Raw genomic sequence first — 19,642 nt, forward strand, 5'->3', positions numbered from 1 at the left:
AATGTGTATTCCTTGGGCTAAACAAGACTGTATATACGTAGCGAACTAATAAATAATCATATTTACAGGAAAAATACTTGTTTTATGTGGATGACAGAGGGTTAACATTTGTTTGTGTACATCTACCTTTGGGCATTGTTTTTCTGGTTTTGTTCAGATGTGTCTCAGTATAATTGGTTTTATTTGACTGACTCTGAGGTTTGGCAGGGAAAGATCTGTTTAAAGACGTCTCTCTCTCTCTCTCCCTCTCTTTTTTTTCTGGTGAATGCTTACATTTTAATTATCGTTTCACTCTGCAGCAGTGCTTTATGGCCTTGTAAAAACTTTCAGCTGCTCGGCCCAGTTACATTCTTCTGGTTCGCAATCCAAGTTGGAGACTTTTAAAGCAGTGGCAGAGATCTAAATTACACATTTGGACCTGATTAGCCAAGACATGCTTGTCGTCTGAAATTGGCTTCTGTATGTTTACATTGAATCAAATAGCCACCAGTTTAGCACTGTTCCAAGTACCTGCCTTACCCTTCACACACCGACAGGCCTCTAACCGCTTTGAGTGTTGGGTAAGCTCATTAATTACTGCGCAGTTTGTGTTGCTCGTCCTCGAGGCCTTCATCAGTGGACACAGGGTGTTGTTGGCTGGATATTTTTGGTTAGTGGACTAATCTGATTTCAGCAGTGAAACTGAGGGGTTTATAAACTTCAGCCGCACTGCTGTGTCTGATCCACTCATATAAGAAAGAGCACAACACACTAGCACACCACCACCATGTCAGTGTCACTGCAGGGCTCTCATGGCTGACTGTAGTCAGATCCTCAAAGAAATGTTCCAACGCCTGTTGCAAATCCCTTCCTCGAAAAGTACAAGCTGTTATCGCTTCTGTAAATGTGTAAATGAGGCTAATTCCCTGTTAATACCCTCAAATTCTGAAGAAATGTTGAACAGGTGGCTGCTTTTCATCGTACTACAATTGTTATTGTGCATACACACACACACACACACAAAGACTATGATGCTTGTCCATATTTGCTTGGAGTGCACATCAGAATGACCACTCATGGTCAGTGCCATACAAAGTCCCCCTCACTTTGACCCAATGGAAAGGAGTGTGTGTGATAATGCACCAGTGTGTGTGTGTGGCTACACTGCGTATTACTGCAATATGCTCTTCTTCAAAAAAAATAAAATAAACAAATAAATAAATTAGTAATGCAACAGCGGCTGAAATCTAACAAAATATTCTCCTGCGCTCTCTGCAGGACAGAGGGAGAACTGCAGTTCAGCAGCTCTCCACCCCCCAGTCAATGAGAACTGCTTTGGTGAGGGGAGAGGGAGGGGGGGAGAGCGAGGGAGACGAAAGGGGACCAGCAGGGGGTACTCAGACACACTGTGCTTTTTCATCTCCCCAAAAGAGATTTCCAACCCCTTAGTAAGAGCTGGTCCCCCACATGAACAGAGGCAGGATAACTCCACTCAAAAGTCTAGGAGACCATGTTCACACCGTGGTAAAGACCACGTCCGTGTTTACAGATTCCTTTTAGTCCTGTTTCACAGCGAATATGTAATATGCTCAAAAAACGAAGACACTGAAGTGGATTGATAGGGTCCCCCTACTGCTAGAGGGCTTCAACATTAAATGCCACAACATTGCTGTGTGAATTTGATGGGGTTCAGATACAACAACATGAATTGTGTCAGGTACAGGTCATGAGTTCTGATCACAGACTCCACTCCAACTCATTCTTTTGGTGCTGGATGGTGCTCCATCACTTCAGAGAGTACTGGTCCACAGCCTGGAGCTTTGTACCCATCGGACCCACGCTTGGCATTGAGCATGGTGGTTTTACGCTCATGTTCAGGTGATTCAGAGAGTCTCCTGTTGTTTGAAGCTTCTTCTGTGGACAAACTAGCATTGCAAGCTTCAGCTGAAAAATCTTTCCACAATAAGGGAACCAGGATTAATTGATTATAAGGCGGTCCAAACATTGTTGGACCTTATATTGGAACATAGTGGCAGATGATGAATACATATGTGTTGTAAGCCCCCTTCTTTTTCAACAGAGGGCAGTGTCGAGTCAAACTACAGCTTTGTAGAAGTAGGTGTCAAATCCCCTTTCCACATGGAACTGCTTTGAAGCCGTCTGCACTGGTGTGATGTGCTCTCTTTTAAATCTTATACATATTGTAATTCTATTCTGGTTTGACATGTACACACCCCTTTTTCTTTGAGAGTAACTCCACACTCCAGTTGCTGTTGCCTGCTGGATTCTTCTTTTATATTTCAGTAACAGGCTGTTTGCAAGTGAGTGACACATTAGCTGCGATTGAAATGACAGTTAAAGGAGAGAATTCAAGGGTTTGTGTGGAACAGAAGGAGACCGTGAGATCAAAGCTGGAGAGATGTGTCAAAAATAGCCATGAAGTACAACAAAAGATTTTTTGATTTTTCTTTTATAATTACCACTTCCCTTTTATAGAGATTTGAATACATTGGTTTATTTCTCAGTTCGTTGAGTGGGAATCTCTAGTAAAAGCTGTATATTTTGTCTTAAGGAGATTGCATTAAAAAGGCAAGATTGTAAATGTAGATGTGTACGAATGATTGCAGAATGGAAAGTGTAAGATCAGGCTCGAGAACGACAATTAAATGAGTCTTTTGAGACTTGTTTCTTGGTTATTTTTGTATCTGCACAGACAAATGCAGCTGGTCATATTTATATTGGGCGGCACAATCTTCTGCAGGTATTCTCCCCATGTCCGCGTGGGTTTTTCCCTTCGGGTGACTGTGTGAGGAGTGTGGTGTGTTCTCTCTGTGTCTGCGTGGGTTTCCTCCGGGTAACTGTCTGTGAGGAGTGTGGTGTGTTCTCCCTGTGTCTGCGTGGGTTTTTCCCTTCGGGTGACTGTCTGTGAGGAGTGTGGTGTGTTCTCCCCATGTCCGCGTGGGTTTCCTCTGGGTGACTGTCTGTGAGGAGTGTGGTGTGTTCTCCCTGTGTCTGCGTGGGTTTCCTCTGGGTGACTGTGTGTGAGGAGTGTGGTGTGTTCTCCCCATGTCCGCGTGGGTTTCCTCTGGGTGACTGTCTGTGAGGAGTGTGGTGTGTTCTCCCTGTGTCTGCGTGGGTTTCCTCTGGGTGACTGTGTGTGAGGAGTGTGGTGTGTTCTCCCTGTGTCTGCGTGGGTTTTTCCCTTCGGGTGACTGTGTGTGAGGAGTGTGGTGTGTTCTCCCTGTGTCTGCGTGGGTTTCCTCTGGGTGACTGTCTGTGAGGAGTGTGGTGTGTTCTCCCTGTGTCTGCGTGGGTTTTTCCCTTCGGGTGACTGTCTGTGAGGAGTGTGGTGTGTTCTCCCCATGTCCGCGTGGGTTTCCTCTGGGTGACTGTCTGTGAGGAGTGTGGTGTGTTCTCCCTGTGTCTGCGTGGGTTTCCTCTGGGTGACTGTGTGTGAGGAGTGTGGTGTGTTCTCCCCATGTCCGCGTGGGTTTCCTCTGGGTGACTGTCTGTGAGGAGTGTGGTGTGTTCTCCCTGTGTCTGCGTGGGTTTCCTCTGGGTGACTGTGTGTGAGGAGTGTGGTGTGTTCTCCCTGTGTCTGCGTGGGTTTTTCCCTTCGGGTGACTGTGTGTGAGGAGTGTGGTGTGTTCTCCCTGTGTCTGCGTGGGTTTCCTCTGGGTGACTGTCTGTGAGGAGTGTGGTGTGTTCTCCCTGTGTCTGCGTGGGTTTTTCCCTTCGGGTGACTGTGTGTGAGGAGTGTGGTGTGTTCTCCCTGTGTCTGCGTGGGTTTCCTCTGGGTGACTGTCTGTGAGGAGTGTGGTGTGTTCTCCCTGTGTCTGCGTGGGTTTCCTCTGGGTGACTGTGTGTGAGGAGTGTGGTGTGTTCTCCCTGTGTCTGCGTGGGTTTCCTCCGGGTGACTGTCTGTGAGGAGTGTGGTGTGTTCTCCCTGTGTCTGTGTGGGTTCCCTCCGGGTGACTGTGTGTGAGGAGTGTGGTGTGTTCTCCCTGTGTCTGCGTGGGTTTCCTCCGGGTGACTGTCTGTGAGGAGTGTGGTGTGTTCTCTCTGTGTCTGCGTGGGTTTCCTCCGGGTTACTGTCTGTGAGGAGTGTGGTGTGTTCTCCCTGTGTCTGCATGGGGTTCCCCTGGGTGACTGTCTCAAAAAAATGAATGAAAGAATAAGATTAAGTATAGCAGCTTTCTGATTAAATGGGGATGAAAATATATATTTTTTCAAAAAGGTACATTTTAAGCTGAGCTTTAAAGGAGGAGAAAAATAAAGAGCTCTGTTTTTAAGTCATTGACGACCATCACAGGGGTGTTTTGTTATTTCTGATCATTCTCCCACTTAAAACTGCTCAATTTTATTTAAGTTTCTTGTACAAATTAGCTACAAAAAATGAAGAACGCCTTCATCAATGATTTAATTCACTGCTCAGGATTTGGGAAGAAGCGACCTCTGGTGGCTAGGCAGATTAACTACAGAAACACAGACACACTTTCCATTTACATTGACTAGTGCACCTTTAAAGCTTTGTTAAATGTAGGCTACACTTAAAATGTCTCCTTTTCTACGTTGAAAGTTGCCGTTTTGATATAAGAACAATCGGTCAGCCCTAGTTTGAACGGTCCTTGGTCAGTTAGAATTAAGAACCTTGCTCATTCAGATGGCCATATGAATAATTCATCACTTCACAGTGAAGGTGGGGGGAGGAAAGAAGGCTGTAAAGCGGCGTCACACTCCAACTAATGACCCACTGTGCCGTGGAAGTGTGGTGGCAGTTGATTTGTGCTGGATGCTTTTCAGTTTCCATACTTCAGTGCTGGGAGTGCACTTGACTCCCTATTAGTCAAAGGGACCAAGTGCACTCAGAGTGAGCGAGTCCAGACGAGCATGAAGGACCTGGGTCTAATTTACCCCGAGGTCAGCTTTTGCCACTGTGCTGTTAAACAGTAGCGATTGCTGCCACATTATTCAGGACCGCATTCCAGCCACAAATCACAGTTCCTCTCCGAAAGTCACACCTTTAGACCTCTCCACTGGGGGGCTGTCTGACACCTCGGCCTTAATTCCGTCAGGTGTTCGGTTATAGTACAAAACAATCGCTTTTAAAAAAGGACATAAATGGAATCGTGAAGTAAATACATATTGTTTATTTACTTATTTATTTGTTTATTCTATTAAAGCCTCGTATATAGTTCCGGTTTCATATGAAGGCCTGGGGCATGTCGTTCTCACCAGGCCAGGAGCCTGTATGTTGAGGTCTGGACTAATTAATTAAGGCTGCAGTAAATGGACATTTCTGTTCAAACCCACTGAAATATTAAAGGAGACGTCCATGCATAATCCATAATTTAATACATGACTCTTTACCTCAGAGGTAATTCAGCTCAGCCATAAGCACCAGCGAGGCTATAGTGTGCTTTTATTAAAATGTTCGTAGAATTATTTACTTTAACTTTAAGATGGGGTTTGCCGAAATGTGTCATGACTTTATTTGTAATGGTGAATATATCGTCACTGTCCAAAGAAAACGCATATCTCCAAAATAGTAATAGTCCTGCATTATTTGTTTGCCCCCATTCACTTTGTTCTTTAGTGGTTAGGACCCCCACAGAGCAGGTATGACGTGGTGGTGGTGGGTTAGTGTGTGTTACTGTGGTGTGACTGGAGCAGACACAGCAGTGCTGCTGGAGTTTTATGCGTAGAATTAAATATGAATTTTTTTTACCCCCCCAGCCCCCCCCCCCCCCCCCCCCAACACACACACACACACTTTTGGATACAATATTATCCCCAAGAACAGAACCAATCGATGCACATGCTGTTGATGTTTTTATTTTTTTCCTCGATGTAACACATGATGAATGCAGTGATCAATAAGTTTTTTTCCCGGCCGTTTTCAAGCTACTTATAAATTAGCAATTGTCGTTTTTTATTTTAATGAGCAACATGGTCCCTGTCCTGCTGGCTTTGACTGCACTGAAGGACAGAGGGAAAGAAAGAGTGAGAGAAAGAGAACGAGGCTAAACAGCACCATGGCAGCAACCAGTCAGGGAGCATTCCCTTATCTACTGATGGAATGCAACAGCTGCTGGAGCCTATGGGAGTGTGTGTGTATGCACGTGAGAATGAGAGCTACAGTGTGTGTGGGTGTGTGGGCCGGCAGGAACCCCCCTGAAAGACCCCCAACTCTCAACCCCCCACATTCCCTCTCAGCCGGGCTCCTGAAAGAAGGCTCAGCCAAATACATGAGAGAGAGAGAGAGAGAGAGAGAGAGAGAGCCAGCACCGTCCAAGTGGAGCGCGAGAGGGGGGAGGTAAGAGAGAGAGAGAGAGAGAGAGAGAGAGAGAGAGAGAGAGAGGACAGAAAGCGAAGGAAGTGGAGTGGGTGAGTGTGTGAAACCGAGAGAGAGAGAGAGAGTGAGCGAGAGGGAGCAAGAGGAGGAGGAGGAGGTGGTGGAGGAGGTGGTGAACAGAGGGTGAAGAGGAAAAGAGGCGAAGGAAAGGAAAGGGAGAAAGAGGGAAAGACAAAAGAAAGAGGAGAGAGCAGAGTGGAAGTGAAGGAGGGGGGGAAATGGCTTCGGAGGAGACGGCCGGAGGGGCGCGGAAAGCCACCAAGAGCAAACTGTTCGAGTTCCTCGTCCATGGAGTGGTAAGTACCCTCAGTGTGTGTGTGTATTTGAGAATGCAGCGACAGCCGTGTGTGTGTGCGCGTTATAGCTGGGAAAGCCGTCCATGTGAAGGTTATTTCCAGTCCCAGCATGCTACTCTTTCTTTTTTTAAAGCAGAGCGAGAGAGAGAAGTAAGTGCAGGGAAAGGAGGCAAACGAGCATGCGTTTGTGTACAGAAAATGAGAGGAGGATGAGAATGGAGGGAAAGGAGCAAAGAAAGGCTGAAGCCAGTCGTCCAGTCATTGGAGGACGGATGCCATGGGCGAGTGTTTTCATTCAGAACAATGAACACGGCACACTCTCGTTTTCCCAACTCCCCTGACCACAAGAAGGGCTGCACCAATCACATTCAAGCATGCAGCTTATTGAATGATATATTATTCATAGAAAATAAACAAGCTTTGCAGATTCGCTGTCAAGGTCTGGCTTCTAACTCAATACCCCCTAGAAAGCTACCGTGGACCGCTACTTTTGGATCCTCAAAGAAGATTTCAGCTTTTTATGAGTCATTTTTATCTAAAACAAAACCTCACGTCTCAGAAATGGTAACTTTTAAGAAGAAGGAAAGAAACGTTGTTTGAAACTTTGAGTAGAAGTGAACGTATAAGGACGCATTTACACGCCCTTTCGGGTCTTCGCACTTTCATGTTTAACTTGACATTTTGACAAGTTTCAAAAAAAGCAGGCAGCATTTTCTTTGAACTATGTGCAACACTACAATCCAAAGTTTTGTTTCCACAGAAACAAAATAATGTCACATGTAGGTGTGACATTTCAAGTTAAAAGTACCTCCAGACATTTTAACTGCTGTATACCGAACGTTTCCTCGAATCATACGTTCAAGCCAGGGTTATATTAGCTTTCTCTTTGTTCAGTGATCAATTAATGGAAAGACTTGGCCTCACAGACAGAAAAACATATGTATTTGAAGTCTATCATTAACATATAAACAAAGTCATTCAGGATAATGAGATGAAGGTGGACTTACTTATGAAGGAAGCAGACCTCAGACATTTCTGTCATTAAAAGCTGTAGTTTGGAAAGTTCCTGGTCACAGACAGGTGATGTAGAGTTTCCCAGTTATGACTGAAAGGCACATGCAGGGTGTTTTAGAGCCACAGAAGACACAAAGAGAATGTATTTGTCGTCATTTTACCATTATCAGCATTACATATCAAACATATGCCATTTTGGACCGTAAATAAAATGGCTACGTCCGTGTAGTAGACGCGACAGCTACAGAATTGTGGAGAGTCTGCGAATTTCTAAACAATGATTCGTTTTACAGTAAACTGCACTGAGTTTACATCTCCAAATAATTTAGAAAACATTGGTGCCATTCCCCTTTAACTCCGCGCATGCCGTCTGAAGCTTTTGTTCATATACAGTGCAAGCGAAATCTTTTATTTATGATAACTAACGCTCTCGTCTAGCCAGGACCTAAGAATGCATCTGTGTTGTCAAAGCAGATTTGGGGAAGTGTGTAAACCGTCTGGCATCAGTTCTTTGCAGACACGCACCATCTGACGTAATGAGGCTGAACTGTATTCAACTTGCTCCCACAAAACATTCAGTGAGTTGAATGCATAAATGCGAAATATCTGGACGTTTCTAAGGGCTTCGTTCGCCTTTGGTTATCAGGAAATCTACAAAGCAGTTCCGCCTCAGACTTTTCTTCTCGCGCAACGATCCAGGCTCGAGCGCAATCTCATTTTCTCCTTTTTTGGTTGGATCTGGATTTGGTTGTGGTTTGCTGTTTTAGTGATTACATTCAGGAGAGTGAGCCCTGCTTGTTATGCATTGCCAGAGATATTGTAAATTCCCTGTTAAAGAGCCTTTGTAGAAGACTCCATAACTTTGGAAATTGCTCTGGAAAGACCAAGTGTGGTTTAACAGTTACAGTAATCAGCCCTGACCTTCTGCTCCCTCATATACTAAACGTGCATGTGGTCCAGAATACAGAATAAAGCCACAGTTTAGTGAGTGGGCAGCAGGGAGTAAGCAGAAAGGCAAACTAAAAAGAGTGAGTTTGGGTGATGAATGAACGAAGCAATCACGTCTCTACAGACTAATTAACCTTGATGCGTCTTTCTTTCTTCCTGGCCACACGTTTCCAGGCCCGTATTTCGGCTTCATCTTGCCTCTTCACCTCTCCACCTTTTCCATTTAAAACTCGATACATTTCTCTCAGTCCTTTGCTTCTTTAGTCTCTTACAGGACCCGTTAACCAGTGCAGGGGCCAAAATGTAATCCGCCATCCTCAGACAGCAAGCTCTTACCATCGTTATCTGGACTTTGGGTGAAAATGTTTGGCTCTGGAGGAAGAATGTGGAGGTTCAGCCTTGTTTCCAAGGCAAGGAACAGTGTGTGCATATCAAGGTTTGCAGTGAAGAGGTAATTTGAACAGGATCCAGCTCAGCTGAGCTGTATGTTATATACCAGTGGCAGTCTGTTGCTGACTGATTTATTAGATTTGTACAGTGCTCTTTCTAATGTTTTCTAGGGTTTCTTTAAAAGCTTCAGAAGTAGGTCAGCGATCACGGGCTCTGGTTTGGAAGAGAGTCATTTTTCATAATGGCGTGTATATGTTCTTTGCATGTCCTTTGCATTCCTCGTCTTTCTCATACCGCAGAAGTGCCCTCCAGTCCGTACCGATTTGTTTTGGTTGTAGTTGCTTGTGGAGGTGGAACACAGTGTGTTGGTTAATGACAGACTGGCCTTTACTGTGTAACTGTGTGGATAAATAAAGATGACCTAAGGGTCATTTCACTCAAGAGGTGGAGCCACAGAGCACGGGCTTTGTCCATTCATTTAACTCTAAAGCCCAGCACCGCTGAAGCACAGTGGCCGTATGATTGGCTGTACATTGTTGATGCTCATATTGTAGTATAGTAGCTGTGTAGTTGACTATATAGTGAACATATAATATCCGTGTACAGGGCATGTTGTTAGCTAATTTGTGTCAGTATAATGCTACAGTGGGCATAGTCATGTTGTGGTAATATGGCAGCTGTTTAAGTTAGCCTCTGCGTCATTATAGCAGACGTTGTTTTGTAATAGTGGCCATGTAATAACTATATTATATATTTATAGGTTGCCATAGAGTGGTGAAATACAATGCAATAGCCATATATTGACGGCTGTAAATTGACCATGATCTGTAGTGGCCATGCTGCTGTCTAATAAGTATATAATTGGTGGCTAGTGGACATGTAGCTGGCAAAACAGTGCCACAATATTTGGCCTTATCAGAACCATACTATAATTGTATTGTTGCCACATAATGATACTTTTCTACTGCCTCATCCCTACTCTACTCAACTTTGTGACATGGAACTGGGTACTTTTTCAGTCCCAGTTCACTCCTGGTTCCAAGTGTAGAGGCTAAACATGATGTCAGCGGAGTGCTGATTGGCCAGAGAGATTTGTCAGTTACCATCAGAAGAGACTCCAGCAAGTGCTTCCCAGTGCAACAAGGAAAGGAAACTAATCTGACTGAACTGGGATGTGGAGCTGTGTTCAGTCCCAAACAACAACACGCAAATACATTTCTGATGAGGGATTTATAGTGGAAAACCAACCAGGGACCAAGCGAATAGAGCTCCTTGTATGTAGTGTGTAGCTGGCAGTCTAGTGCCATGAAATACGCCATATTGTTAATATGTAGTAGCCAGGTACTTGGACACAGACTGGTGTAAGAGCCAAACACTGTGACGGCCATGTATTTTGTAGTGTCCATGTTGTTTATCGTTGTTTAAAATGACCATGTAGAACCCCCACAGTGGCCGTGATCGGTCTAATACCTGTTCAGAGGAAATGCCTTCAACGATCATTTCATCCACTCTTTAATTTAAGGCGGTGTGGAAGCTCTAAAATAACTTGAGTAAAACGGATTTGGAAACGCAGAAGCAACCCAGCAGGCGACTAAAGATATCTTTTGCAGCTCGTTTCAAAATGTGACATTGCATCATACTCTCAAAACAAGCCAACTTTGACCCATTTGAAATTTGTGCTTGACATTTGTTCAGCCTGTGTCATTTGTGCAGGAAAAAAAGCCCTGTAACTCGACACGAGTGAATGACGTTTTCCCTTCAGTGGTAATCAAGGTACATCTAAGGAGCTGTCAGCTCGGCTGTCAGAGTAATTACAAAGACAGGAGCTTCAGCAGGAGACGCACACACGCCAGCGGGGGAACGCTGTTTTTCGAAGGGGTTCAGCGACAAAAGCCTGTCAGTCACAGATGATTGACAGCTCCAATGCTGTCCCAGTCTCGCTCAAGTGCAACAACATGCTGTGGTTCAAACTGAGAAATTAGGAGGAAAAAGTGTGGCCTTAACCCTGTGTTTCCGTTTAACTTTCCCCTGAACTGCTCCTCAGAGTGGATTTCTAAATATTGAAGAGGGTAACTGCACTTGTTTATCGTTATTTTAAAGTCCCAGGGCATTCTAGGACAGATCTTCAGTTCTGTAGAACAGGTTTTGAAGTTACTTGCAGGTAAAAGACATCCAGTTGTGATTGCTTAGCTCGATTCCCCTCGCTCAAACAGAGGAACACCATGCTCAGAAGAAAGAGGGAGGGTCCTTGGGCGTGATACGATTCTGAATAAAAGCCTGTGGTTAATGCTGTGAATGTAAGTAAATGTATCCAGGGTTAGAATGTTTGGTCCAGCCCTTTTCACTAAGCATTTAAAGGGAACTTATTGGATGAGGTTAAACTGAGCAGAGCAAACACAGCAAGTGTGGAGAAATAAGAGTAGTGATTTAAATGTGGAGAAAATGAGCACAGGAGGAAAGAGAAATGAAGGAAAACAGCAAAAACCCATAGCTTCTGCTCCTCGCTCTTCACTCCCGGGCTCTCGTGCTGAACTGAGCTGTGGCTCATCCTCATTTAAAGGAACAGGCGCTGAACCCGTTGATCTGAACAGGGGGTGGGAAACGCTGCTGTGTTGCTTGATCATTTGATTATTTTGACCAGAGTATGTCACAGATGTTTGATTTAAACCCCAGGGAACCGTGTTAACTTGTGGAAATAGGGGTAGAATATGTCCCATTTAAATATTGCTTCCTTTCTCTAAGGTCTACTCTCCTAAAGGCACAACACATTCTGGTCCTCTGAAGAATAATGGTAATAATTGATACACATACACAGGCTGTGGAGCACTGGAGGTCATAGTGTTCTTACCCACCGCAGCGTGTGCATATGTGAGTGCGTTCGTTCAGTGACACAGTCTCCATGGGTGGGCTGGAGGGCTGAGGATGTCTGCCGTGCCTGGAAGTAAGTCAGCCGAGACAGAGGGTGAGAGAGAATTAAGCTAGGTCGTTTGAAATATGCATGAGCAAAACCACAGTGCCATCTTTAAGAAAGTAGAAACTAGAATTAGAGGAGTCAAAATATTGATTTTGGTGATCATTCCCAATGCCAAGCTTCAACCACAAAAACATGAAGCCCCCAAACTTTGGTTGTGGAGTCTTTGGATCTTCATTCTCTGGAGTCATGGAGCTCCATTCCATATCATTGGGGTTTGAAGTGGTGTCAGTGATCCAGAACTAATCAGTCAATATCAGTACCAGACCTCAGTAATGCTCTCGTATCTGAATGCCATCAAAATTTCAGAGAATTTTTCTAACACACTTTAAAGTGTGATTTTAGAAGGCTGTGTCCTGGAGAATGAGGTTGTAATAATGAGAGAAAAGGCTATGGATTCCTCTGCACAATTAGCTACTGGATTATTCCTATCTGCCTCTGTCACACTATTCATGGCTGTAAGGGATGGAGAACAAAAGCAGCAAAGCAGCGATCCGCTCCGATAGCAGACAGCTGTTCCACAGTCGTGAGTGACAACAACACCTGGCAACTGACCAGACAAAGAACGGTGATGCTGCAAAAAACAAAGGATCACATAAAGGACAGCTACTTCAGAAACAGTGTTTCATCATCTGGTGCAAACCTGTACCTACAAACCTGTTTATTCACGTGAAAGACAGTTGTAGAACATGTGTACGGCAGCTATCCTGCAGTCTCTTTTACCCATGGAAAATGTAGACAATCCACTGGCCCAGAGGAATGGCACAGAGTCCTCTGTGTCTGGTCTAGACCTTTTCATTCATATCATGGAGGAGCAAAAAGCACAATTTTTGAATTTTTCAAAAAGCCTAGAAAAGCATGAAATTAGTCCAAGTTCACCATGCTCAATGCTGTCAGTCTGCAAGTGGGGTATAAATCCCCCAGCATTTACCTATAGAGCAGTTGAAATACCTTCTCTAAAATGATGGCGCACCTCAGGGTTCAATCCTTGGTCCATTTCTTTTCAACTTTTACCTGCTACCTCGTGGCCAGATTATAAAAGACGATGGGCTGTCCCGTCACAGCAGTGCAGATGATACTCTATTTACTTGGCCCTGTCCCCAAGTGACTCTGGTCCAACTGACACACTTGAGGACATCACTAACTGGATGGGACACAATTTTCTGCAGTTGAATAAAGATAAAACAGAGTTTATTCTATTGGGAACAGCAATGAGAGGCACGGATTGGCTGCATATCTGGATTTAAGAGCACTCGCGTCTAAAGAACTAGCTCATAACCTTGGCATACTAATGGACTCAGATCTCATTTTTAGAAAGTCATGTTAAAGCAGTTACTAGATCAGCATTTTATCATTTTAAGAACATCAACAAAATTAGGTTTTTCTGACTGAACCTGCTTGTTTCCATGCATAAAAATCATGCTTTTATTTCTAGCAGCATTAATTACTGTAATGGACTTCCAGAGAACACCATTAAACAGCTGCAGCTGCCAGAGTTCTCACTCGGAGCAAAGAGAACACATCACCCCCGTTCTTAAATATTTACACTGGATACCAGTCTCTTACGAAACAGATTTTAAAAATGCTGTTACTGGTCTATAAACCTCTTAATGGTGTATCTGCTACAGAGATGTGAGCAAAGTAGCACTCTCAGATCTTTAGGAAATAGCCAGTTAGTCCTGCCTTAACATGGAGAATTAGCTACTATGCTCTTAAATGTAACCAGCTCAGACTTATTGCTATATCAAGACTGTAATCGTTACTGTTGGAGCAGTGATTAAACTCCATCAAATCCTCACTGCCATTTACCAGCATCCAGTGTAAAGCCTTCCCAAAAGAGTAGAAACAGTCACAGCATAATGTTCCCTTTTCATACCTTTGATTTCTGGAAAAATATTGGGCAAGCGGGCGTCTACAACCTCTGGGTGTATAGTGCCTATCCTTAGCCTATGTGTTTATGGTTTTCTCTTTCCTCGCTGGACAATATTGGACATCACTACCCACCATTTTGCAACTCAGCTGTGTGCCTCTGTTTCATTTGCTTTCATTTCACAATAGTGTAGAGTCCAGTTTAAAAGAGTGCAAGAAAACAGCCCTCTCAACCCCTACCACTCGCACACACAACTACAAAGGAAACTCCTTTTTAATGTGAGGAGCGTTCTTCAGCGCTTCATCAAAAGAACCGCTTGTGTGAAAAGTGCCACCAACATCAGCCCCTTGTCTCAGGGGTTCCCAGGTGTTAAACCTTAACCGTTATCACCACACACACACACACACACACACCGGATCAGATCAGAGATAATGGCAACACTCGCACACTCGCAGCACATTCCTCTGCTCGCAGACTTGAATAGAACACTCCCTGCGTAACTATAGAGGACGCCGCTTTCTCACGTTCAGGCCACAGGCTGAGAGCAATGGTCCTTAAAGTTTACAGCTTAAAGTCTGAATGACAAAAAGTTTGAGGAGGAGTATGAGTTTGAGGAGGAAATAGCAGAACTTTTGGAAGCTTGTGTCTAAACAGGAAATGCCATTGGTTTAATACCATTAAAGAGAAGGGAACATATCTCAGAATCAGTTAATCGGCCTAAGGCTTAGTTCTGTTGTTTTTTGCTAATAAACCTCGCAACTGCATTGCGCTGCTACAGATTGTTTGTCACTACATACGTGTTATATCTGTCTGTTTTTTGCAACAACAGCCAAAATAAGGACTCATGTCCATTGAAGTATATGCAGATGGATCCCAATGGTATTAGGAAAGTTCTGTGACACTAGGCTTTTTAACCTTAGATTTATTTTTCTTTCAAAGTGTATTTAAAAAAGAATAAAGAAAAAGCAGAGATTGTTAGCTTCCCTCAGGACCCTGCCTGTAAGTCATATGACCAGATTTCGGTCCCAAACCCTAAGTTAGAAACGCTGTGTACAATGTAACTGGTAAGTCGGATGTCGGAGCTGGGAATGACATCACACCCAAGCTGACTGCATTCCAGTTAAACATTCAGAAAACACATAAGCTCTAGGTTTTTATTATTAGCTTGTTCCCAGTTAGCACTGTTAGCGATGACGATTAGTGAGTTATGTGATATATGCATCCAAACACCATGGAAACACATCCACATACAGCAGTTGAAAGGTATTCTTAGTGCTTTTTCAGCAAAAAAAACTTTGGTTCTTGAACAGGTTCATTCCTGATACTTGGAACCCTGTGGGTCTGTCGTGGGGTTGCTCGGTTACAGAATTGATGTGACTGAATACAGCTCCGGAGCCGTATATACACAAGTAAATTTTGCTGAGTTCAGGGCCGTCCTGTGGAGCTTGTGAACAGCAGAGAAAATAAGCCAATATATCTCATGTTTCTTTAAACCAAGCACAAGAAAACACAAATGGAGCACGTTCCTGTCGTATTCCCATTTATTTATTAATATAAAAAAGTTGTAAATGATCATGTCACACTCCACTCTTTATTTGAGGCTCTGAGCTCTTTCTGGCGTTTCTGAAACCTGACACGCCCACTGACGATGCCATGGTTTGCACTGAGAAACCAATTTATGTTGGCGGATGCATGTGGATTGGTTCCAAATTATGTTTGCAAAAGGGAACCCTACTGGTTCCTCATTGGCGGAAAAGTGCTATGTGTGTACATGTGATTTAATGAGACACACATGGATAGAAGCAAACAAACTGTATGATATTAATGCTTTTGCACACTGTTGACATGCAGGCAGCCATCTTGGATTCTGAACTCGGGACTAGTGAGACTTTCAGAGTAGCAGCATAATCTATCAGTGCTAGCCATTTGTGTCTGTGATATTTCCTTTTACCTTGAATGGAATCAATCACACAGAACATGACTGCAGTTTTCAGTTCATTAACTTTTGCTTAGTTTCAGAGGCTCATGTCTGGCTCGGAAGTCTAAGAGTTAGCCTTGTTCTTTGGGAGATTGAGCTCAGTCCCTGCCGTATTTAGAATGACCCTGCAATCAAACCATACCTGCTCTGTGGTGGTCCTGAGCATTTATAGGATGCTAATAGGTGGCTAACAAAGTATACACAACAACAAATCTAAAAGAATAGGTCTAACACCTGCACTTGTACAAATAAAATAGACAAATAGTGTCGAAACAAGGAGGTAACTTTAATGTTTTGGCTGAAAGCACACAAACACGCACCAGCTGTTGCCATTGGAGTGACCGGCACAGGTGGAAGGATGTTAAAACCCTTTTTAGTTTGTCGAGTGGTCTGTGTTTTATTGAGTGAGACTGGCTAATGAACACGGCTTCCTTTGTCTGGCAGATGGACAGCTGTCTCTTAGCCGTGTCCAGTTTCACTGCTAGTGTGTGGATTATTGAGGCTGAATGATGTCTGCCGTTGTTGTAAAGTGATCTCCATCACCCACTGCTGCAGGTTTACTCCAAGGCCTCGAAAACCCAACAAAAGAACTCTTTATTTACCTCCTCTATAAAAGGAGTTATTATCTTTCAGACGTTTCAGCCAGTAACTGTAATTCTTTATTCAGAAACCAAAGTAAAAGTAATATATGTATAGCTAATACACTTAGAGAATGAGGAATGTGTCTTATAAAGTAATGCTCAGTTTATTAATAATTTATGAAACTCAGCATTTGGCGGTTTAGCCATTTTGCTGATCCCTGAATGGACTAGTTTATACTCCATATACTGTGCCCCCCTAATGTGGGCAGCCATGTGTAAAACATGTTTACTACAGAAACTCTTATACACCCCGGCTACTAATAGTGAGTATAATGACATATCATTTTATAACACGAAAAAGGGATATTGAAAATGACTGATTACTCCTTTTAAGGATAGGATTAATGTGGGTGGTACTTGATAATGATAATTACTTAAAATTGAGACATTTGAGGCGTAATAGTCGAATGTTCAAATACGTTATTACATGTGTAATAGGAATCCATGTTTGTGCACAGTGTTAAAAATATTATCATACATCAAACAAGTTAATTTTAATATAAGAAAATAGTGCTGCTTATATAAACGTAATTTAGTATCAAAAAATATAATTAGGTAAAAATATTAAATTAAATAATTAGGTAAAAATAATTAAATAAAAACTATAAATATAAACTTATGTTTAATCATTCTATACTTCTACATACTGGTGATTTAGGCTCTACATGTTATAGCTTGTTTTGATTAAGACATTCCTCTCAAATGAAATATACACAGCTTTGTAAACAACCAAACCAACAAGAAAACTATTTACTTAAAGAAAGCATATTATGTTTTGATGCTACATACAAAGCTCATATGGAACTGGTTTTTAACTGATTCACTCACTCACACACTCAGTCACTCACTCACATTTAACAACACACACTCCAAAGAGGGCTCTTCGTTATTTGGCATCAATGACACTGTGGCCTTATTGACTACACTTAGCAAATGGCATATTACACTGTTATGTGTCATAATTACCCAAATATTGGGCGAGTGGACAGACGAAAAAATCATTTCGCTGCAATGTTGTACTTGTATAACTCTGTATGTTACAATAAATTGAATCTGAATCTGAATATTAATAAAAATTGTGATGTAACAATAATAGAAATATGATGAGAAAGTCTGTTTTAAAGCATACTCAGTTTTTAATTTATTTATTTCCTCTAATTTATCTCTCTCTCTCTCTCTAGCGCCCCGGTATGCCATCAGGTGCAAGGATGCCTCATCAGGGGGCACCGATGGGACCTCCAGGGCCACCCTATGGAGGAAACGCCACTGTCCGCCCTGGACTGACCAACCCCTCCATTGAGGCTAACCGCAAACGCCCTGCAACATCACAACAAATGCAACAACAGCAGCAACAACAGCAGCAGGCCGTGCAGAACAGGAACAGAAAGTGAGTATAATTGTCAAACTCTGTCGCCAGGCAGTTATTTCAAGACCAATGTGTTAAATGAAAGGAGGGGCTTTTCCCCATTCATTTTTCAAACAGTGACCAGTCTCATCCTCCCTTATAATGCCTCTAATATAGTAAGCCATACTCATAACAAGGGGTGTGGTGATGGGGCTGTTACCATGGCTACAAGTCTGTTGGAAGAAAGACTTCTAAATAAAAATTTGCATAGATTAACAGAGGTGTTACTATGACGACCAGCATTTGGCTGTAGTCTCACCTACAGCCTTGAAGCTCCTACAAAGAGTGCAGCTCATGGGCCGTTGCCAAGGTGACAGACAAGTAAGCCATTGCCATGGCAACAGCCCCGGGGCTGTTACTATGGCTGCAGGCATTAGACGGTGAAGGCGCAATTTGAATCTGCATGGTTGAGCTGAAAGTTATTGTGGGATCGGGTTCACTCCGTTTCCTACTTTGCTGTTTGTGCTTTTATGATCGAGGGTAAAATTTCCAATGGAGAAAACACGTTTGATTAATTATAATGGACGTTATTGTATGCAGATTTGTTCACAATAATGACAGGGTACCAAATGCAAAAGGCAGCTGTTGTTTTCCAATGATGCCCAAATTAGTGCAAATGAGATACAAGGTTTTGTTCTGAGAATGATGATCTTACATGTCACAGCTCATATAGCGAATGCGTTTTCAATTGTAGTTTTCTATTGTTATTACATTCTCTGGAGGGGGGAGCTGCTCTTAATTCTGTAATTTAAGTTAAAATAATAGTTTAAATAATATACAAGCCATAAAACAGAAACTCTTCTCTCAAATAAAACACTGAAAAGCGATGACCCTCCCCCTAATATCTCTCCAAGCCCTCGTCATAAATAATGGACGGTCCCAAAGGGAGAAAGGCATAAGATGGTAATGTGTTGAGAAGTGCATCACAAGTCCATTGCATCAAGAGATTTTTAGATTTTTGTTGAGGTGAGCCCCCAGAAACCCACTGTATAATTAACACTGATGGTTACAGACATATTCCGCAGTTAAGGAATGGAGGGAATTATTGGTAAAATGTCTGCAATGTAATTAAATATGTAATTAGGTCATTTAGAATAGTGCACCAAAATGAATGAAGCTTAATAACTTCATATGGTTTATAGGTTTATTTTTCCTTTCCTCTATCTCTCTTTCTCTCTCTCCATTTGACCCACCCACACACTCACTTGCTCCCTGACCCTTCTCAGACACTGTAGTGTAATGATATCTTACATCAGAAGTATCTGTTCACCTCTCTCTGCTTTCAGCAAATCCATGACCAACCAGGGTGTGTGTTTCAGTGTGTATATGTGTGTATGTGCCTTTGTCAGTGTTATATTCGGCTCTCTGTACACTACACACACTTAATTTCAGTAGTTATGCCCCCGACCACTGCCCCTGATGACCCCAGGTCGAGGTGAGGGTGTATTAACAGATTAGCGGTGCTCAGATTGACCCTTCGTGGTCTTTCATACAATGCTGTAACTGTGGACATATAAGGGCCTGACTGATATGAAAGTGATGATGGTTTAATCCTGTATTAAGGGGCAAAAATTCCTCTTCTGCTATGGAAACCCCTCCCAATTTTTGTTTCTGCCAGCAGTATGGCAAAATAACTATAGTACAGTGTCTCAAAATAATAACTCATTTATTTAAAAGATTTGACTTAAACTCTTGAAATGAAGACATTTCTCCAAACTATAATTCTTTTCAAATTATTAATTATTCTTCGGAATTTTGAATTGTCTCAGTTCAGACCCAGTTTCTCAAGTAATTA

At 42.8% G+C, this 19,642-nt stretch overlaps 1 protein-coding gene across 5 annotated transcripts in view; it reads left to right on the forward strand.

Annotated features, from left to right (window-relative positions):
- smarcd3b (SWI/SNF related, matrix associated, actin dependent regulator of chromatin, subfamily d, member 3b) overlaps positions 1-19,642 on the forward strand; it is a 51,520-nt gene that overhangs the window by 11,864 nt on the left and 20,014 nt on the right. For 4 of the 5 annotated variants that reach the window (XM_066680883.1, XM_066680884.1, XM_066680886.1 and 1 more), the window contains exons 1-2: positions 6,478-6,630; positions 17,624-17,829. In XM_066680883.1, the coding sequence (XP_066536980.1) occupies positions 6,553-6,630; positions 17,624-17,829 (284 nt within the window). In that variant the 5' untranslated portion in view covers positions 6,478-6,552. Of the gene's footprint in view, positions 1-6,477; positions 6,631-17,623; positions 17,830-19,642 lie in introns of those variants that run through there. The other variant, XM_066680885.1, reaches the window with a different exon arrangement.

The sequence above is a fragment of the Hoplias malabaricus genome, chromosome 9 (assembly GCF_029633855.1).
Source record: "Hoplias malabaricus isolate fHopMal1 chromosome 9, fHopMal1.hap1, whole genome shotgun sequence".
NCBI lineage: Eukaryota > Metazoa > Chordata > Actinopteri > Characiformes > Erythrinidae > Hoplias > Hoplias malabaricus.